The following is a 22,660-nucleotide window of genomic DNA, read 5'->3' on the forward strand; positions in this document are numbered from 1 at the left end:
GAGGGAGAAGCAGACTTCCTGCTAAGCAAGGAGCCCGATGTGGGACTCGATCCCAGGATCCTGGGATCATGACCCGAGCCAAAGGCAGACGCTTACCGACTGAGCCACCCAGGCACCCAGAAATTTTAAAACTTGGAACAGTATCTGAAATAAAAATTCACAGGATGGTCTTTAATATCATAATGGACATAGCAAACAAAGTCAGTGAACTTAAATACGGATCTTTTCTTAAATGCCTCCGAAATCTGTAGTATAGTATCAAATGATTTTTTTTTAAGATTTTATTGTTTTTGAGAGAGAGAGAGATGGAGCACAAGTGGGGAGGAGGGGCAGAGGGAGATGGAGAGAGAGAATCCTCAAGCAGACTCCCCACTGAGCAACTGAGCAAGGAGCCACACAGGACAGGGCGGGGTGGGGGGGGGAGTGTTGATTCCAGGACCCATGAGATCATGACCTGAGCTGAAATCAAGAGGCAGAGATTCAACCGACTGAGCCACCACCCAGGCACTTCTAGAGCAGTATCAGATGAATTAACATAGCTTTAATTGGAGTCCCAAGAAGAGAAAAGGGAGCAAATAGCACAGAAAAACAAACAAACAAAACTTTTGGGTAAATAATGGCCCCAAATATCCCAAATTTGGTGAAGTATAAAAATTTAGAAATTCAGGGGCGCCTGGGTGGCTCAGTGGGTTAAGCCACTGCCTTCGGCTCAGGTCATGATCTCAGGGTCCTGGGATCGAGCCCCGCATCGGGCTCTCTGCTCAGCAGGGAGCCTGCTTCCTCCTCTCTCTCTGCCTGCCTCTCTGCCTACTTATGATCTCTCTCTGTCAAATAAATAAATAAAAATCTTTGAAAAAAAAAATTTAGAAATTCAAAAATCTAAGCAAACCTCCAACAGGATAAATATCCCCCCAAAAAGTACACCCTGGCATATCATAAAGTGCTGAAATCCAAAAATAAAGAAAATCATGGAAGAAGCCAGAAAAAAAAAAAAAAAAAAGACATGCAGGGAAACAAGAGTTTAAAAGACCCATTATCACACTGGAAATGTTGGAGGTTAAAAACAGTGGAAATCTTCAGAGTGTTGAGATAAAACAAATACTCAAAAAAAAAAAAAAAAAAAAAAAAACCATTTGTTTCAACTGGTGTTTAGAAGAGATTTTGTATTTGAAGACAGGTCTGGAATCAAAAGTAGCATGATAGAATTATGTATCTAACCGCTAATACCCAATACTCCTTTCAGGAACAACCACACAAAAATTAGGTATCCTTCAACCACTACCTGTTTTCTCCCTATTCTTTGTATTTTATTTTAACTTATTTGTTTAGTAGCACAGAGGGAGAGTGAGAGGGAGAAGCAGACTCCCAGATGAGTAGGGAGCCGTACATGGGGCTCGATTCCAGGACCCTGAGATCATGACCCGAGCCAAAGGCAGACCCTTAACCAAATGAGCCATCCAGGTGCCCCTGTCTTTTGTATTTTAAAGGCAACTTTATCAATGGTCCTTAAATGTAAAAGCAATGTGTCATTTCTTAAGACAAAGAGAAACTTAATTTTTAAACAGGCATTGTTGGAAAAGCTGATTGTCTCCCATTCTTGGTAGCATTATGATCTTCCACTTCAAAAAAAAAGAACGATTGTTAATCCAGTCTAACAAACTGGAACCTGCATTTAGGGTAAAAGGAAGCAGAAGGGAGCGACGAGGGCTTTTTGGCTGCGACTGGAGACAAAGCAATGGGGACTCTCCAGCCTCTTTTCCACAGTGTCAAGACCTTTCCGGCAGCTTACAGCAGCGGCGGACATTTTGTGTCCACAGCCACGTCTATCGGTCTCAGGCAAAAGCAGAACTGTCTGTTCTATGTGTTCATCTAGAATTACTTTTCTCAAAAATATACATGAATAAATGAATGAATGAATGAATGAATTATCTTTCACTGATGACTTCTCTCCAAGTATCTGACTGCCATTTTCCATGTGTCCTGCAAAGGCGGGACATGTGTTCCTGCTTTGCTCTGGGACTTCCGGTTAATTCAACAACGTCCGTTTTCGAGAGGGAGCGCAAGATATGGCATGCAATAGGGCCTTTTTCAGTTCTTAGAGTGTCACCAGGCAATTCCCTGGAAGTTGAACTGTTTTCCTAGGGAACCAGTAAAAAGGCGCTCCTTCAAAAGAACTGATCATGCAGCTTTTATTTACCACTTAGTATCTTCCTGGGCATGGGTATGATTTTCCTTTCCAATAGGATGATCACAGGCTTAACTAGCTCCACACATATTGCAAAGGATCCTATGAAGACTTTGCATATAAAATACAAAAATCTGTTACATATACATCCATTTAACAGCGGTTTGTACATTACAATGAGTTCGTGTCAAAATAACTCCCTATACTTAACAAGCAGCATGACTAGATTGTGGCAGCCTGGCAGAAATGCTCCCCGCCCTCCAAAGGGCAGGCGGTGTTCACACAGGGCAGGCGCCACTAGAGCACAGATCTACAAGGTCACATCTTTCTTCTTTCTTCCGTTACCACATACATGAGGGAAAGATGGAAGGGGAAAGCACTGGTTTGGCAGCCGTCAGTCTTACTGGCAGGTAAACCGTCACAGGTAGTTGTAAATGGGACACTAACATTCTAGAGAAACTGCTGCTCTTTCTCACCAAAAACACAACCTTATACTACCTTCCACTGTTCTGATTTCCAGCTGCCAAACTTCAGGTCCCTCCTTGTCACATACCAATAAATTTTGTGAAGTTCTATCCAGTGCACTCATTTCAAGAATAAGGTGTTCAGTAATTAGGCTCTCTAAATCAGATGCCTGTATGACAAGTAGCACCGAAGAGTCCCAGGGAAAAAAATAACAAAAATCAGTAGCAGAGGGCTTTGGAGAATGAGGGCCAGAGACACAAACATGCGTGGGTCCTCTTGTCATCTGTCCACCAGTATCAGCATCCCATAATGACAAACTCTCAGTTACCAACCCCTTTAACGAGTAAGTGCCCACCCAACACGAGCTGCGGCGGGACACCAGGATTTCACATTACCAGTTGTGCCAGTGACTTGGCTGGTCCAGAGGAAGGCATTAAGAGAGTAAAAAGGAATTGTGCTTACAGAAAGCGACAATGAATGAACTGAACAGCACTGCACACAAAGGTTCAAGTGTCAGCACCTCTCAGCACCATAGGAAATTCCCAGTGGTAAATAACAAAGAGTTTAAAAAGCATAAAACTTGATGAGGTGAAACACTCTGTATGGGCCGAGAGCCCAATTCTTGCCCTCAGATCCTCTTACTTTCTGAAAACAGCCAACCTGCCTGGCTTTCTTGCCTCGGAGGCGTATCCAAGTTTGGCATATCCCAGCGTCTGTAAATCGAAGTCAGAGGGCTCTCAGCAGAGAGGGGAAATACTGGTCTGGAAAACACCAAATTCTATGAGGCCACACACTTTGTGAAAAATAGCCAAAGTGCATTTTCCCCCAAAGCACAAACCATTCTGAAGTGAAGTCCACAAGAAGCTCCTTACAATTCACAATGCTACTAAAACCCACAATTATATTTACCACCATCTAAGAGGATGTTTTGATAACCAAACACCTAGATTTTCATTCAATAACCCCCTTTCCAAATCAGAAGCAACCCCAGAACACAGTACATCCAGCCAAGTCCACGCAGTATCTACGGCGGTGTTTTCTCAAACTGCGCATTGCAACCTCTGTTTATGGGTCAGGACAAGAATTTGGTGGGTCTGAAGAGCATTTAAAATGGTGGTGGGGAGGAGAGAATCAAAGTGTATTACACATGGTTAAGAGTATGTATTATCATCGCTTCTCAGCCTTTTGGCTAAGATCAAGTGAAGAGTATTATTTCACAAAACATTTATTTCAGTTTTATATTCGTTCACACACACACACTCACACACACTTCTGGGTCAAGATGTAAGAAGCTGAAGAACCATGAGAGACTATGGATTCTGAAAAACAATCTGAGGGGTTTGGAGGAGAGGGGGTTGGGGGGTTGGGTGAGCCTGGTGGTGGGTATTGGGGAGGGCGTGGATTGCATGGAGCACTGGGTGTGGTGCATAAACAATGAATTCTGGAACATGAAAAGAAATTAAAAAATAAATAAAACGGGGCACCTGGGTGGCTCAGTGGGTTAAAGCCTCTGCCTTCGGCTCAGGTCATGATCTCAGGGTCCTGGGATCGAGCCCCGCATCGGGCTCTCTGCTCAGTGGAGAGCCTGCTTCCTCCTCTCTCTCTCTCTCTCTGCCTGCCTCTCTGCCTACATGTGATCTCTGTCTGTCGAATAAATAAATAAAATCTTTAAAAATAATAATAATAATAAATAAATAAATAAATAAAAGTTTTTTTAAAAAGATGTAAGAAGTTATTTTTCTTATGGTCACAGTCAATAAAATGGTGTATAGAGACCACCAGAAAAAATAACCATGGAGTTTCCACGCTGGTTCTAACGTTAGTAAGGACTCAGTATTGGCCGTACAACCAATTTAGTGCTTGGAATCCAAGGGGAACTAGCGTTCAGTTGACTGCAAATACTTGCATTAGACTTGGTCTTCCCCCCGACCCCTACACCCTTAGGCAGGGGTATAAGCAGTACAAAAAAAAGAAAGAAATCCTAGCTGCAGCTGTTCGAGTGTTATCACGTTACTCCCAAATTGCTAATTAAGATGTTTGCCCTCCTATTCCCTACTCATACTGTTACCCTAAAAATGGGTGGAAAATTTTAAGTCCTCTTCACAGTTTCGAGATTACAAACGGTCTAAACCAAAGCGGTTATGATTTTGTTGTTGATTTGGCTTTTGCAAAATATGCAACCACAGATACAGACAGAGCAGGCTTATCCTAACATACTCTCATCTGCCTGTAAAAGGACAATGGACTTATCACATGGAGACCGAAGTCTCTCTCTCAACCTGTAAAGATGCTAAACAATCAGTCTCTAAAAGCTGATCATCTCAACAAATGACAGTGTTCAAGGTCATGGTACTTCGATACGGGGTGGGGGGGGGGAGGAGTGGCCTGTTGGGACACCTCCTCTCGGGAGCATCTCGGGCAGGCCAGGGGCAGTACCAGGGAGGGCAGCTAATACCTGGGTCCCAGCCCAGGCCAGGCTGCAGGGCAGAAGCTATGTCATCTCCTACCTACTTCTTCAGGCATAAAGCAAGGGGGTTAAACTAAGTAAATTACAGAGTCCCTTCCGGAAATAACTGTATTTACTTTGGATGCAGTTCTAAGACTTTTATCCAGCTTGCTCTGCAGCTCTGCCAACTGCTGTAATAACAGCTTTAATTCTTTTCTTAACTATTTCCATCCATTTCACCAACAAATACCTCTCAAACATTCAAGGTCCCATTAAGCTCACTTGGCCCAGACATTGTTAAAGATCAAATAAAATAAAGCTAGTTAAGGAACAAAATTTAAGGCATTTTTTTTTTTTATTTCAGCCAAGGAATGATGCATGCTACAGATTAATCTTTACTTTTGCCCACTTGGTTTTTCAAAGAATACCACCATTTCAACCCCCAGTGAACATGGCACTTGTTTCTTTCTTCCCCTTCTAATTTATTCCAGATTTTCAAGTGTTTTCTTCAGTAATGATGCCTTCTCCTGCAGCTCAGGTCTGCTGTCTGTCTCCATAGTAGCTAAAGACTCAATTAGGAGCATTCTGCACTCAGATGTCAAACTTTCCCACTGTTTAGATTCTGAATGGAAAAAGAAGAAAAATAGAATCCTTATAGAACAAACAAGCAAAAAGCCTAAAACTAGTCTTTCTGCTTTTCTTCCAAATCGCCTATCCCCCAAATAAATATAAAGCAACCCCCGGTAACAGTTCAGGATAGAATAGGTTCAGTAGTTGTCTTAATGCATGTCAGGGAGTTTCATCCTCTGCCCCCAGTACTGCTGGAACAAAGAGAATCTAGGGATGCTGAGGCCCAGTGGGAGGGAGGAGGTATCAGGGCAAAGGACACAGTAACAAAAAAGCCATTTAACACAAAAAAAAAACCTCTTTATAAAATATGCTCAGTAAAAAAACCTCTAATAAATTTCATAATTGCCAAGTCAGTCCGAAAAGACTTTATTACTCCTTTCTTTAAAGCACAGAGATCTATATACTTACTGAAAATTCTAGAAACCCAGAAAGTATACCAGGTCCTAAATCCTGTTTATGAGGTTCTGCCACTTTCTAGTGATAAGGTTTTAAGCAAGTTGCTTTGCTGGTTACCCTCCTTTTCCTCCTCTAGAATACATTCGTACATATCATGGAACCTAAAGAGGGGTGCTTTAATTGCTAAACAGAGAGAGAGAAGTAGAAATAGCAAATATACGAGACTCTACAGAAAACAGCTGCATCTTCTCCATTCTTAATCTATAGGCTTAGAATAATTAAAAAAGAAGAGAGAGAGAAAAAGTAGCCTCTGTTTGAAATACCTCACTGGAGAAAATGAGAGCAGTTTTCTTTTATCATTAGAAGTAATCTGCTTTGGGGGGGAAAAAAAAAAAAACCCAGGGGAAAAAAAACAAGACTAAGCAAACACTGTCAAATTTGATGGGTTGGGTGATAAGTGTTAAAATGTTTTCCCAACCCCACTCTTTAATTGTGTCACTCTGTTTCTTGACATGGGTACCGGGAACCCCATTCTGCTCCTGTCAGCCATGGACTGGAAGTCCCCCAGATTACATCAGGAGTCATGGTGGAGACAAAACTTTTTTATTTCAACATAACTGTAGCTTCAAAATACATTAAAAGTATGAAAAATGAAAGAGTACTAAATTTAAACACTGAATAAAATTTAAAGGTTTTAGCTTTATAGAGCTCACTCACATGTTCATGTACTAATTTATATCTTACAGTATGCACTTACTAAAAACAAAAACATGAAAAAATTTCTAAAATATATGCCATAAAGTATCCTGGCTTCCTGGTCCTCCTCCAGTCAGAATAATCAAGAACTCACCTTCAAAATGTGATATATATATATAGATATATATAGATAGATAGATAGATATAGATATATATAGATATAATGGAATACTATGTAGCCATCAAAAAAAGAAATCTTGCCATCTGCAATGACGTGGATGGAACTAGAGGATATTATGCTAAGCCAAATAAGTCAATCAGAGAAAGACAGTTATCATATGATCTCTCTGATATGAGGAATTTGAGGGAGGGGGCCATGGCGGGGAAGGAAGGGAAAAATGCAACAAGAGGGAACCGGGGAGGGAGACAAACCATAAGAGACTCTTAATATCAGGAAACAAACTGAGGACTGCAGGGGAGGGTGGCTGGGTGACTGACATTGAGGAGGGTATGTGCTATGGTGAGCGCTGTGACGTGTGTAAGCCTGATGGTTCACAGACCTGTACCCCTGGGGCAAATAACACATTATATGTTAATTAAAAAAAAAAAAAAAAGAACTCACCTTCAAGTTTTTTAAGCAGTAATTCTATCACAGATAAAGCTTCTGTTCTCACAGATGAATAGGTCTTATTTTCTAAGAAGAAAATCAGATATTCACATTATTTGCTTTTTACTCCTTACAAACAGAACCTCCAAGATTAAGTTAGTGTTACTGGAAGAAAGAAATTCAGAAATTACAAATTCAGGGAAAGATACACCTGCTCTTAAGTAAGCTTCACTCTGCTAATTATCGTCATATACTTGAAATGTGTTACCTGTCCATAGTCCTTACTTGAAAAACTGTCAGCCCAATATACCAATCACCACAATACAAATGGCAATATTTAAAGAACCATTTTAGAGGAGAGAAATCAAAGGACACTATCTCAAACACAGAGTTGTCATCACATGAGACCTCAGAAAGGCCTTAGGTTTGCAGGACTTCCTCATTTTATCAGGGAATAGTACACAACCCCGAGGGCTGAGGGCAATCAGGGACAGCTGGCTGAGACCCTGAAAAGACTAGAGCCTTAGCGGCCGGTTTTTCATTCAATAGCTGGTACCTCTAAGAGCTGCAACTGAAAGAGGCTTCTGTGGTGTCTATTCTAGTGCAGGGTGAGATTGTCTATGGAAAAAATTAATACACAGCTAAACCTGAGGTAAGGAAAGCACGGGGTGAGCTTATAACATCTTTTTATGCTACCAAGTACAGAGGTGCCTAGAAGGATGACAGTGGCCTGCCAGTAAGACATAGAAATCAGCTTAAAGGAGCTTCCACTGGCCAAATCTGGAACAATTAGAGCAAAAAAAGTAATTAAGGAAAATAATTAATTACAAACCAGTGGAGGAGGGGAGAAAATCCACGAATCAGTACTATTAACAGATAAATGAAGAGGCAGGGAGAGGTGGGATCTCGTTTACAAGAGAGTGCCGACTGCCAGAGGGTAGACAGCAAGAAAGCACCAGAGCTGGAAAAATCATGTTCGCGAAAACCAGTGCAGGGAAGAACCACGATGCACGCAGAGTCTCAAGAGGGTGTTCTGAAGAAGAGCAGGGTGTCCGCACAGTCTCGGTCATCTCTCTGACTGCTGGCTAGACCGTGCAGAAGGGGAGCACGGCCACGCAGGGCAGATGAACACGCTGTGCCTCCTGAAGTGAGAGGGCACAGCCTCACTTTCGGAGTATCCCAACCGGGAACTCAGAACCTGGATCTAATCGTGAGGAAACACCAAACAAACCCCAAATAAGAAACATTCTAGTTTTTAAAAGGCGGGAGGAGAGGGGGCAGAGACTTTTGTTCAAAACTGTCAATGTCACACGATAAAAAGGAAGGCTGAGGAAGTATCCTAGACTCAAGGAAACTAAAAAGACACGACAGCTAAATTCAATAAATAATCCTGGACTCCTGACTGAAGGGGAGGGGGGAAAAGTCTGTAAAAGAACACTGTCGAATCGACTGAACCTAAAATACGAATGCTACGAATCTGACTAAGGCCACTGCGCCGGCATCCTACGCCCAATGGCCGGTCACTGTACTAAGACGGCACAGAGCAGGCGCACTCAAGAGCTCAGGAGCCAAAGCGCATGACGTCAGCAACATGCCATCAGATGGTTCCAGAAAAGAGTACGTACAGAGAAGTACAAATGATGAAGTAACTGGGACAGAACAGTAACAGGTGACTTTGGGTAAAGGATATACAGGCATTACATGTACTATAACTGCAGCTTTTCTGTAAGTTTGAAATTATTTCCAAATAAAAGTCAAAACAAAACAACCTGTCACAAACATCTTCCCAACATCCTGAATTACAGTTCCAGAATAATAGAGCATAGCATGCGGCCACAGGTCAGGTACACGAAGGAGTTCAGCAGCTGCTCCACAAATCTAGCTCCGAGCACCAGGGAGGGAACATCTGAAGCTTCACTCCTCGAGCTTTAAAATTAGGACTCATTACCGCCAGCTCACTACACTCACCTAAAGAATATGTGATTGATTTACAAGTTTCAAGGAGAATTTCAGCCAAAGCCTCAGGATCTGCATGTTCTTCTTCCAGAAGCATTAATCTGTACAAATCAGAAAGCAAGATACAAATTGCTAGTTATGAAGAAATATTCTAGAACCTTTCTGCCACAAGTAATTTCTACCTGCATGTATCACTTTAAAATGTCACTGCAGCTTTTCAGTTTTAAGATAAAAGAATTCCACTGATTTTCTATAAAATGCTAAGGGGGCAGGGGAGACAAAACAAAGAACTGAACTACGAAACAAAATTACCCCTGAAAAAAGGCATTCATGGACTGTAGGACTCCAAGCTGCACTTTCCACGTGCTCAGTTTTAGCCGTTCACACATCAGCTTGCACAGCTCCTGACGGTAACAACCTGGGGAGAGCGGGGCAGAGAGTGTGCAGGGACAAGAGACAGAGCGAATGAGGGACACAGAGACATTAGAGCAGAGAAGAATAGAGGGACAGAGAAAGCAGTAGGAGAGAGGAAAAAAATAAAATAGCAAATGCCTTTCATTAAAGCCATGAAATGTCAAAAAAACTTCAGCATGATTTGGTGCCCAATTCTCAAATTTCCCTGCCAGGAACACCCACCCACACCACCACCTGCCCCGAGGGTCCTATGTAACTGTTAACTCTCCTAGGCACAAACACAGAATCTTAACCACATCACCTTTTCCTGTAAGATACCCCAAGTGACAGCCAGAGAAAGCAGAACTCTGGAGGATAAGCTTCTGTACCTGGTTGGCTCCTTAAGAGACATCTTATTCCATGGGGCACCTGGGTGGCTCAGTGGTTTAAGCCTCTGCCTTCAGCTCAGGTCATGGTCTCAAGGTCCTGGGATTGAGCCCTGCATCGGGCTCTCCGCTCGGCGGGGAGCCTGCTTCCCCCTCTCTCTCTGCCTGCCTCTCTGCCTACTGTGACCTCTCTCTCTCTCTCTCTCTCTGTCAAATAAATAAATAATCTTTAAAAAAAAAAAAAAGAGACATCTTATTCCAAACATGTTATGCCAACTGCCCTTGTGATAATTACATAATTAGTATTATGCTAACTGATGAGAAAGGAGTATAAAACTCAACAAAGTAGTTATTTTTTAAATGCTGTAAAATTTAGTATGGTTCATAAATGATGCATGGTGGTAAAAATCTAGAAGAATGTTGCACTTGATTTGTTTCATAAGAAACCATAAGTTCTTTTTGCACTGTAAAGAAACAGAAACCGGAAATTGCAGATGTGCCTAAGAAGCCCGTGTGGAGCAGCTCCATTCTCAAAGGCCTTGGCCCTCCCGTCAATAACTAGCAAATGAATGTACATTCCTATGCTTTCTACGAAAATGAACTGCTTTGTTTTGAGATGTGTGTCACCTTTTTTTATAGAATTCCCTACTTCAACTTTTCTCCCTATCAAGCAAAAGTCAGGAGGCCTAATAGTGTCAATGACGTGGCCTCTCCTGCCGCAGTCCCCAACATAATGCCAAGAAATAAGCCGCTTAACAAATCTCTGTCTTTTGGAAAATCCTTCCAATACACAGCAAATATTCGTACGTTGGGTCTCCCCATTTCGGGGCCAGGCTTTGGCCAGGCTCTCAAAGGCTCCCAGCAGACACTCCAGCTGCAGCTCCTTCTCCTTCTCATTCTCATCTTCATTTTTGCTTGTCCGAACGCCAGTGCTTTCAGGCGAGTGCTAGGGTACATCGAAGCAAAGGAAAGCAAAACTTATTTTCCATCAAAGTTACAGGGGTACTGCAAAACAATCGGGGTACCAGAGGAGATGTCAGCCAAGAATGAGTTGCTAAATTCTCTACTACGGGTCTTCCTATGTAAAAAGAATGTGTTACAGAAATAACTACACCTAATAAATTTGGAAAATCCTTTAAAGGACTCTGTGAGGAAAGGTGAAAAAAATCCTGTATACGTAGGATTTTAAACATAACATAAAGAAGCTTGCATTGGGGCGCCTGGGTGGCTCAGTGGGTTAAAGCCTCTGCCTTCAGCTCAGGTCATGGTCCCAGGGTCCTGGGATCGAGCCCCGCATCGGGCTCGCTGCTCGGCAGGGAGCCTGCTTCCTCCTCTCTCTCTCTGCCTGCCTCTCCGCCTGCTTGTGATTTCTGTCTGTCAAATGAATAAATAAAATCTTTAAAAAAAGAAAAAAAAAAAAAGCTTGCATTGGAATCATGGGATTAAAGATGCAAGAACTCGGTAATTATCTCAATCCAAACTCCTCCTTAATAATAAAGGGAAACACGCCAAGAAGTGACTCATCCAGCTAGCTCATGATACAGTCCATTGAAAACCCAAGTCTCCCAAATCCATGTACTATCATTATGTAACAGAAATGATTTAAACAGCCTTGCTATACAAGGAAACCTGCAGATTAGTAGCAACACAAGAAATAAAAATGCCATTTAAAATATTTTGTGTTTCACACACAAAAAAATAAATAAGCCCTAACTTTTTTTTTTTCTCTGAACCACTGCCCAACCTTTACAAATGAGTACTTCATTCTCCAAATGAAACCGAAGTCTTCTTGACCAAAGTCCCTCAGTAGATGGCAGAGACAAGTAACAGTGGTCCACTGCGTCCCTGTACTCGCAGAGTGAGTGAAGCCTGGGGTGGCTTCTGCACATACTTAAAAGGCAGAGCATGTCACCACTACTAGGTCACCACTAGGTCAGAGACTGTACATTCACCCCAACACTTACTCCTGGAAGTCACTGTCCCCACAGCCTTGAGTTTCCCGGACTGCAGGTTGAAACCCCTGCAACAAACCCATTTTTCTGCTTTGCTTAAGAAGGACGACCCTCTCTTCCCTCCTCCCGTGGAAGCAAAGAGACGCCTAGAGGACTTCCTTCCTTGGCCTCCCGTGCAGCAGAGCTGCGACCAGCTGCCTAAGGACTGGCCAATGAAACAGAAGTGCGCGTGCCATGCAGCAATGTCCGAGAGCTGTCCTTGAGAGAGAACAGACGTGCCGAATTCAACCCTTCATCCTTTCTTCATCTTCTACGCCATTACCCGCCCGGAAGGTGGTGACACCATGGACCACGATGACAGTGGCCACACTCCAAGGAAGGCGAAGCTGAAAGCTGGTCAAGAGTCAACTATTGAGCCAAAACCTCAACTATTCCGTGACAGACAAAACTCTACCTTGTTTGAGGCCGTGATACTTTGGGATCTCCTGCTATTTGCAGCCACACTAATCCTAATAAAATAAGTGAAGAGGATGCCAGGAAAATCTTCCTTCCTTTTCACATTTTAGTTTTCAAGTCTAAACTAGACCTGAGGGATACAGGCGATCTTACCTTCTTGATGAGAGGTATGACAATATCAGAAAACTCCTGGAATCTGTCTTCTTTGGTGGCCTTCAAGACATCCGCCGCACAGCTAATTGCTACGATCTTGTATTTCAGATTCTCTTTGCAACACTCCTTCAGAACAGCCTGGAGAATCTCATTTATGCTGGGCTGATTGGGCACAGGCTTTTCCAGCTCTGCACTATAGGGGCCACACAAAAGCATCAGACAGTTAGTAAAGACTTCAGCTTTGGGGTTCAGTTTAAGAAACAGCATCTTCACCGAAAGAACATTTACCTGCAAGCTGTCACCACACAGGCAATGGCTTTCAACAGCTCTTCCTAAAGGGTTGAAAGATGAGGGAACACTGTTAAGCACACAGGTGTCATTCACCTTCTATGTACTATGACTACGTTACCTCAGGAATACTTAGTAACTATGATGACCAAAATGAGCCAGAGTCGTCATCTCTTCAATGCACTTGACTATTTAACAAGCACACCATAGGTTTTTACTCCAAACCATAAGAGAAGATAACTGTCTTCATCTCCATTTCATAAAGCCTGGAGACCTGACTTGACCAAGGTCAAGAGGCGGACGTGTCAGTCACGGGATTCTGATTTCCCAGTCCAACACTTCTTCTCCAGTACAGCGCTGGCCACTGCTGACTGTGACAACATCAAGGAGATTGGGATGTGCTGCCACAGTCTCATCTTCCCCACTGAGTGTTCAGTGTAAGTATCCCATATCACCCCTGTGTACAACGTGACTAGTTCACAGGCCTCAAGGAGGGGCACTCTCAGACCCAAGTTTAGACACAGCTTGCCTTGCTACTCAATTTCACGTGTGCCCAAGCCTGATCTGTTCATGAGGCCAACAGGGACAAAATGGCAACCAAGTGATTTAAGACCCCTCTTGGAAAGCTGAACATGATAACTAAAAATCAGCCCCCAGCACTACTGTATTCAAAAATACGTGGGTTACACTTTGACGAAATAGCATACTTAATCAGGCAAAGTTTACCCAAAGCTTCCCATTGACTAGGAAATCTGGTTCACGAAAACAATCTATCTGACATCCCACAAAACCAGATTCTAATTTTTATAGAAAATGAAAGACGAAGTCATAATCCTTTAAGGATACCTTAAATTTAACTGGGCATGAATGGTTCCTTTACCTTTCCTGCCCATGTTCTTCCAGCTAGGCCTTGCAGTAATGCGGTCAGTATCATTCCCAGATATGGAGGTACTAGGGAGCTGGTTTGTTTTGCAATGGATGCCATGGCAATTGCACCCTGGGCTTTCATTTTCCATGACTGAGACTGCAAAGCCTTCTGGGTAATGGTAATCAACTCCTGCAGGTATAACCGAATGCCACCAAAGGAACCTAGGTTATGAAAAGCAAAATTAAAGCAACTTTTAAGTGACGAAAAGGATTAATTGGGTTCTTTTTAATCTGAAAAAAAGTCAATGACCATCAGTCTAAAAGCAGTAATTCTCAACGGCTAGATCCCACCACTCTCTGAAAGAAACAGAGAGTTGTGTTGTGATGCATCTTTACAACAGTAGGGCTTTATGAACTTGAATATGCCCACAGGAGAGTGTCATGCAAGTGATCGTCATCCATTTACACATGTGAAGGTAAAGTACAGAATTAAGGAGCACCACTCTAAAATAATACTCTAAGCCAACAGAAAATCACCAGTCACTCCCAACTCAAATTGGTAAAGCTCTACGTCACTTGAGCAGAAGTTCTGTTCTCTCACATGGACAGCACTGAGGGAGGAGAGGGACGAGCTTAGGGTCCCCCTTAAGAAGGCAGAGATTTCAACAGGCTTAAAACCAGACAGGACACACACCGTTAAGGTCCTGGGGAAGTAACTACAGGAGTTTAGAAATGAAAATGAGGAGTCAGAACTCCAGCTGTAGTTCTTAAGAAACAGGATGAACTCACAGGCACTGATTACTAACCAGGTACGTTTTCCTGCCACACCTCCGTCCATAAGTCACACTCTTCTTTCTCGGAGTTCTCCTCCTCAGCGATCTCATGCATGCCCAGAAATGCCAAAGGCAGCACTTCTCTGGCATGGTTCTTCAGCACATCGGGGCTGTAGCGTCCAATAGCATGGATGGTCAATGCACAAGAGGTCTTGTAGATGGGTTCTGAAGACGAACACAAACACACTCATCTTTCTACTTCCTGTTGTTAGGGTAACTGACATAGATCCTTGCTCAGCTGGTACCACAGCCAAACAAATCAGTAACATCAATCAAATGTTCCCAGCAAAGCACATAATATCACAGATGGCAAGACCTGATTTGTGTTGTTCTACTAGACTGTTAACATCTAAATTAAAAAAGAACAGAGGGGCGCGTCTGGATGGCTCAGTCAGTTAACAGTCCGACTCTTGATTTCAGTTCAGGTCATGATCTCAGGGTGGTGAGATGGGAGCCCCACCCCTCCTCTGGCTCCCAGCCCAGCAGGGAGTCTGTTTCTCCCCGCTTCCTCTGTCCCGACTCACGAGCGCACTTTCTCTCGCTCTCTCTAAAACAAATAACTCTTCAGTAAATAAAATAAAATAAAAATACAAGAGAAGGAAAAAAAGGTACCTTCTTTCTCCATGTACCAGCCATTAAGCTTCTGCAGGAGTTTCTCAGTGCTGCTATCCCGTGAGGTCTGAAAAAGAAAACAATCCCCATTTATTTCTTTATAATTATCAAAGTATAAATAAGTAAATAAGAACTTCAACTCACCCGAACTAAATGGCCCATGGCAAATGCACAAGATTTCTGAATTACACTGTTCCGATCTGTCAGGCCACTAAGCAAAGCACTCATGAGTTTACCTGTCAGAAACAGTGAAGAAAAATCTGATACTTGGTCGACCAAATGTTCTGCTCTGTTCCCAGGACTAAAACAAACTTAACCCTGTGATGAGTATCTGATTTATTCCCTACTAGTTTAGAACTCTTGTATGTTACGTGTGTACCATCCACTTGCTTCCTTTTGCCCGATACAAAATTAAGCATTAATCTGCCTCTAGAATATTGTGGGGAAGTTGCAAAAATGAGAGCTAGATACATAAAGTTCGTTAGCGCCATCAAGGAGCCAATCCAAGAAGAGAAAAATGCTGACGTAAAATTAGGTATAAACGGTAAACAAACCCTACAAAATGGGAGATACTCTCACCTCCATATAACCAGTAAGAATTAATCTAATACTTATAAAACAGTGAACACTCGCTAAACTTGCTAAACTTGATCACAGCTGCACCACTTGCAAACAAAGAAACAAAGGTAGAAGGGGGAGTTTAAAGGGAGAAAAACCATATAGAAGATCACAAGCCTGTCTGAATGATATTTAACTTTTTTAAAAAACCTTGTCACACAAGACATGGCCATACCAAAGTATGAGCACACACGGTTTTGACAAACTCACCTGAGTAAGGTGTTAGGTCCTGGGGACACTGAGTAGTTAATGACACAATGACACTGGCACAGCCTCCCTACAGGGTTACAAAGGCAAAGGTCTAAATGTGATGGTCACAATGTCCTGTCTCTCAAACCCTGTGTCTTAGGTGTCAGTGATTTAAAGATGAGAAATAGATGAAGCCTAACAGGGCCTGCACGACTCAATCTGGAAACTGGAAGGTCCTCATTTTAAATTAGCAAGGCGAAGATTTTTCTTCCAGCAGGAAGACGTGTGCTCTCACATACACTACGAGGAAGAAAGAAAACTAATACAATCTTTTGGGAGGGTCACACAGGTCAACTTGGCCATCCTTGTTCTAACAGCTCCAGTTCTAAAAATTTAACCAAAGGAAACAGCCTCAGATGTGTCCAAAGACATTCATCACAGTGCTCTGCTTAATATCAAAACAGCTGGAAACAAATCCAATGTTCCCTGATGGACTGAAATAAATGATGCTACAGCCACGTGAGAGAGTACCTACCCCTCTGGCCATGAAAAAGAGGCCGCTGTAGCAGACATGTGCACAGAAAAGACACTGGAGGAAAACACTGTGGACTATTAACAGCGATTACCTCTGAGTGCTAAGCTTCAGGCGGTCTTTAACCTTCTCCTGATCTAAAATGCTAAGATGTTAAAACACAAGCAAGTATTAACTTTGTCAAGAGAAAAACTGTGAGTTGGTCTTTCAAGTGCGGGGACAGGGTCTGATCCTTGAAAGATCTTGGAGAGGAAGCCAATTTTCTAGCCAAATGCCTGCTGGCCCCTGTGAAAATGCCCATCACCACCTAAAACCACCATCCTGCCCTGATACCAAACAAGCATTTCCACTAATGACTGATCATGGCGGGGACCCCGAGGTACAGCATGTACATGGCAACCAGGGAACAGAAAGGATCCCGCTAAAAGAGTCACACACTATTTATTGAATAAGTCACATGTTTTCTATTCTGGTGAGTTACATATTTCAAGTTATTAGTGCAACCAGAGAAACAAAATGGTTAATGTATTTTATTAAGTTCTACAGAGAAATATGAATTTCAAACATGACGGCTATTATATTTTTGTGGCCCCAACTAATGAAGATGCAAGTTCCTCTTGTGAAAAATACACTTACTTACCTTCGTGCCAAGACCCACACCACTTCTGATCAATTCACATAATCTAGGAACGAGCTCACCCAGCACCGACACATCAAGATACTGCAGGCACTTTGGTAAAAAAATAAACATAAAGTCAACCTTAGAAAATGATGAAGTCACTACCGCATCATCAATTAAAAGCTGCTGGTCAAATATGTACCCACTGGACTTGACATGAAGTTGAAAAACTGCCAGTTTCATTTTGCACTGCTTTCAGCATAAAAAACACCATTGTACTACAAACAGAAAAACCATTCATCGGTGGTTCAACATTAAAACAAAACAAAAATTGGGGCACCTGGGTGGCTCTGTCGGTGAAGTGTCCTACTCCTGATTTCGGCTCCAGTCATGATCTCAGGATCGTGAGACTGACCCCAAGCCCAGCCCCACGCTCAGTATGGAGTCCGCGTGTTCTTCTCCCCCACCCCTTCCGCCCCTCCCCCAGCTCACAGGATCTATCAAATAAACAAAAATCATGAAAAACTCTGACTTACTAAAGGAGAAAATAAATTAGGGTTCCCCAAGAAAGGATTTCTCTGGGCGTACTGTTTCACCTTACCAATTCATGTTTAGTGTAAAACACAGAACTAAACGGACTTTCAGCAGGCCTTCCCGACCAAACCATCTTATTAAAGTCAACTTCTTAGCCAAATTTGCCACACTGTGTTTTTAAAAATGTAGTGACATATATTCTATTATTAATGAGCATAACCATTAGGTGTTTGCTAATCATTCCTATTTAAGATTCCCTTTCCCCTCAATAATCCAACAAACACGTAACATCCTTAGACCAAATTTTGGTAATGGGCCCCCAGTAAGCACTAAAAGTATCTTTTTCTCTTGTCCACACTTGCGATCTCTTAACAATAAAATTTCCAAGAGCTCACAAGTTGTCAACTAACCACTCCAGGGTATGTACGCACAGCAGAGCTGGCTCTAGACTTTAGTGACCCCTAGTTCCAGACTCCAGTATCTTTAGAATTAGAACCTCAGTGCCAAGCAGCTCCTTTCTGCAAATCCCTTCTAACAACTTAAAGCATTTCAACATTGCTCAGTTCTCTTTCCCTATCTTTTATGCTCCCTACCTTCACTGGACGCCTCCAGTTTATACCTTCCTAGGTCCTCTCAAAGACCATGCTCAGGCAGAGACAACTATTTGAACTTTTCTAAATAGGCAGGCCAAAAGAGATGAAGATTTCTAGAGGAAGCTTTTAATATATTTAATATACTGTTCACAAATCTGGACTAACAGATTCTAGTATCTGGAAAATGATTTATTCCATTTAATAATCTAGAAGAAGAAAAAAAGAACTAGAAGTATACTAAGAAAAAACTAGGTCAATAGTTGTTTGACTCTGCCGTTAAATCTCTACTTCACTTAATGGGCCATGAAGACTGAAAAATTACACTCTGAGGTAAGCAAATACACAAACTTTCGTACTACACTGGGCACTGACCATGTTGATTGTTTCCATCATGGGAGAGGATCTGGCAGCACTGAGTCGGGCACTATCCATCGCAGCCTGAGGACACAAATTCAAGTCACTCACCATATTCAATCAATTAAGAAGAATCCACACCCCCGCCCCCGCCATAAAAGGGCTTTACTTCCAGAGGAAATTTTAAAAAATAATATATAGGTAAAGCAAACTCAAATTTAAGTCCAACAACTCTAATTTCTTTTGAGTTAGATTCAACAATTACCTATGGAGACAGCATCCCACTGAAGGTGAGAAATTCAGACCACAGTTAGAAATTAACTGCAGTTAGAAATTAACACAGTGTGGTTCTGAGCAACTCATCGGCCTCCCTGAGCCTCAGTTCTCCATCCACTAAATATGCGAATAGGCTAAATACATTTCTAAATAAATAGACTAAATAAATTTAAATACAATTTAAAAATTGTATCTAACTCTGAGAAACAAACTGAGGGTTTTGGGGGGGTGGTGGGGGGATGGTGATGGGTATTAAGGTGGGCACGTATTGCATGGAGCACTGGCTGTGGTGCATAAACAATGAATCTTGGAACACTGAAAAAATAAAACTAAATTTAAAAAAATTATCTAACCAATAAAAAATGTTATATGTTTTTCTGCTTTAACTTTGTACAGGCTCTCCATATCTATGACAGTATCTCAGTCAAATGAGGACCCTGCAGGAGAGGTTAACTGTCCACACGCAGTCAATGAGGAAAGGAAGGGGTACAGAAGTGACAGGCCTAAGGTTGCAAAGTTTGGGCTAGACTCCGTTTCCTGATTCTCAGCACTAGTAAACATGCTGTGGGAACCCAGACAGGACGAGTCCACTGCTGAAAAGCAAAGAATGATGAATGGAGAAGAAACTGCAACATGAGAGGCAAAGGGAAAGAGGGCCGGCTATTAGAATAATTTAGCCAAGGTCAAAAACCAAATAGCAAACTGAGAGAAAGCACTGGCAGTCTACATGACAGAGGCGTGATAGTCCTAACAACAGAGACCAACGTAAAAACATCAACAAGTACAAAACAGGGCATGGAGTAGAAACACAATTCACAGAAGGTAAGTGACCAACACAATACAATCAGATAATGGACAGCCCTGGTAACAGGAAGGTGTTAATTAGAATAATGAGAGTCTTGCCTATCAGACTTATGTTATCCAATGTTGGCAAAGGTGTGGAAGAGACAGAACAGGAACAACCTTCGATGCTGCATAATCTCTCTGACCAAAATGTGACATCACCTCACTGTAGAATACTACGCATGCACTAAAAAGAATGGAAGAGTTCTATGTACAGATATGATATATTGTCAGTAACAGAAGCAAGTGCAGAACAACATTCACAGTCAATTTTAAATTAGTGTGTTTGTTTGGGTTTGTACCCAAAAGGATTCTGGGTTTGTGCAAAGGAATTTCAAAATAGACCCAGGAGACTAATGACAGTGGGTACCTTGCAGGGGATAGGGGGCTCCTAAGGGGTTACTTTCTCCCCTTCTGCATTACTTTTTCCACAGTAAATGTTTCATCTACAATTTTTTTTTTTTAAAACTTTGATCAGGGGCGCCTGGGTGGCTCAGTAGGTTAAAGCCTCTGCCTGCTGCTCAGGTCATGATCTCAGGGTCCTGGGATCGAGCCCCGCTTCGGGCTCTCTGCCCAGTGGTGAGCCTGCTTCTTCCTCTCTCCCTCTCTGCCTGCCTCTCTGCCTACTTGTGATCCCTGTCAAATAAATAAAATCTTAAAAAAAAAAAAATCTTTGATCCATCGAGGCAACTACAGTATCTCTGAAAAGCAGAATAATTTTGGAACATGCCAAAGTCTAGATAAAAATCCTCTTTACTTGTAGGACAAGAGTGGTCCACAGAAGGACTCCAAAGGCAGAAAACCAACCCCTAAAAACATAAACATGTACAAAAAACTGTGTTAAATAAATGGAAATGCATTTTTTGAATGGAAGTGTTAGTTTTCATCCAATTCACAAAACGGTATGTGAGCCCTCCCCATGCTCCCTTCTACCTCCCAAACACACACTGCATGTAGTCACAAGTGTCGAGCTATTTCAAGAGTGGTGGAAGTATCACTCAAATCATGACAGATGTCTAAGGTCAATGAAAAGATTGTTCAGATGGAACTCAGTACCTTAGCAGGACTTTTCCTCCTTGAGACTCACCAATATGACTGTGCTATCAACTCACCTTTTCTTGGTCTGTAGCCCGGAGGCTCAAATAATTGAGAACTTGGGGTTCCAGTACACTTAAGGATTCCAAAAGAGCTGGGATGAGTTTTGGTGCATGTGGTTTCAACATGGCTCCCGCACTTTTGCTAATCTTCACAAGGGTGTTAATGCTACAGACACACAGAATACAATTCCTAAGTCCTTTTGACAAAAATCAGAAGCTCTACAAATCTAGTCATGAGGACATTCTGTAGTTTATTGTATTCAAGAACACATTAACATGGCTCCCGTGTCTGCTCTTAGCACTGTTTTTCTCTTTACTTTATATTATAGTAATTTTCAAGCATATGTGAAAGAAAAGAGAATCATAAATGAAATTCTACATATTCTCTACCCGGTTCAGGCATCTGCAACTTCAGACCAATTTTGTTTCATTTATACCTCCTCCATACACACAAGCACACTTCCCCGCTCCATATCATATTACCTTGAAGTATCCCCCTAACTAAATTTTACTATGTGTCTAGAAAATATTAGTAATTTTTTTCATATAATTTGATATCCAAATTTCTCTGTTTCACAAATATCTTTAAGAGTCGGTTTGTTGGGGGGCACCTGGGCAGCTCAGTCAGTGAAACAACCGTTCAACGTGAGATTTTGGCTCAGGTCATGATCTCAGGGCTGTGAGACTGAGCCCTGCATTGAGCTCCATGCGGGTCTTAAAGTCTGCTTAAGATTCTCTCTTTTTCCCTCCCTCCTACCCTCCCATACCCCCCAACCTCTCTCACTCGGAAAATACATAAAATGCAAAAACAAATAAACAAACAAACAAACAAACAAGTTGGTTTGTTGGAATCAGATCCAGAGTCCACCCACATATTGCAATTTATTCCATTTTTAAAATCCTTTTTAATCATCCCTCCTCTTTTTCCTGATAACTTATTTGTCCTTACTAACTGTATTTCAATGGTGTCATTTAAAATAATCCTCTGTCCCTTGTATAGATCTTCAGGCTAAATCAGGTTCAGGTTCAATTTTTTTTTTTTCAACCATGAATCTTTTGTAGGTAGAGGTGTACATGTCCTATTCCATCATATTAAGATGCACATGTCTGCTTGTCTCTTTCTGTGCTCTTTAAGAATGGTCAGTGAATTTGGTTCTCCTGACCATCCATTTAAAGTTTCCAACAACCTTTGACCAGTAGATTTAGGAGCCACTAATGATCACTACCCTAGATTATTTTAAGGAGGTCAGTGAAACAGTAATATCTTAACTTTATCATTCCTTTGCCTTTATTATGTGAATTCTTTGGAGGAAAAAAAAAAAAAACAACTTTGGGGAGCCTGGGTGGCTCAGCCAGTTGAACGACTAGCTCTTGGTTTTGGCTCAGGTCATGATCTCAGGGTCCTAGGAGCCAGCCCTGTGTCGGACTCCACACTGAGCTAGGAGTCTGCTTCAAGATTCTCTCTCTCCCTCTGCCCCTTCCCCTGCTCACACACACAGTTGCTCTCTCTAAAATAATTAATTTAAAAAAAAAAACCTTCCCTTATCAACTATTTTATTAGTAGCAGTAAGAAATAGTTACAATCAGTATGAAATACTGTTGGTATTATTAATTTGATCTAATTTTAAGAGTGAAATAAAATGACAGATAAAATTCCTAAATAAGGGGCGCCTGGGTGGCTCAG

At 42.0% G+C, this 22,660-nt stretch overlaps 1 protein-coding gene across 4 annotated transcripts in view; it reads right to left on the minus strand.

Annotated features, from left to right (window-relative positions):
- Positions 1 to 5,432: 5,432 nt before the first annotated feature.
- The window catches only part of ECPAS (Ecm29 proteasome adaptor and scaffold), a 98,806-nt gene continuing 81,578 nt past the window's right edge, over positions 5,433 to 22,660 (minus strand). For all 4 annotated transcript variants that reach the window (XM_047699042.1, XM_047699043.1, XM_047699041.1 and 1 more), the window contains 15 exons: positions 20,992 to 21,142; positions 18,779 to 18,844; positions 17,301 to 17,390; positions 16,150 to 16,216; positions 15,466 to 15,557; positions 15,322 to 15,388; positions 14,683 to 14,874; positions 13,890 to 14,098; positions 13,010 to 13,053; positions 12,722 to 12,914; positions 10,968 to 11,106; positions 9,694 to 9,799; positions 9,394 to 9,482; positions 7,441 to 7,512; positions 5,433 to 5,718 (listed from right to left, as the gene is read on the minus strand). In XM_047699042.1, coding sequence (XP_047554998.1) covers positions 5,579 to 5,718; positions 7,441 to 7,512; positions 9,394 to 9,482; positions 9,694 to 9,799; positions 10,968 to 11,106; positions 12,722 to 12,914; positions 13,010 to 13,053; positions 13,890 to 14,098; positions 14,683 to 14,874; positions 15,322 to 15,388; positions 15,466 to 15,557; positions 16,150 to 16,216; positions 17,301 to 17,390; positions 18,779 to 18,844; positions 20,992 to 21,142 — 1,717 coding nt within the window. In that variant the 3' untranslated portion in view covers positions 5,433 to 5,578. The remainder of the gene's footprint in view (positions 5,719 to 7,440; positions 7,513 to 9,393; positions 9,483 to 9,693; positions 9,800 to 10,967; positions 11,107 to 12,721; positions 12,915 to 13,009; positions 13,054 to 13,889; positions 14,099 to 14,682; positions 14,875 to 15,321; positions 15,389 to 15,465; positions 15,558 to 16,149; positions 16,217 to 17,300; positions 17,391 to 18,778; positions 18,845 to 20,991; positions 21,143 to 22,660) is intronic.

Source organism: Lutra lutra, chromosome 13 (genome assembly GCF_902655055.1).
Source record: "Lutra lutra chromosome 13, mLutLut1.2, whole genome shotgun sequence".
NCBI classification, from domain to species: domain Eukaryota; kingdom Metazoa; phylum Chordata; class Mammalia; order Carnivora; family Mustelidae; genus Lutra; species Lutra lutra.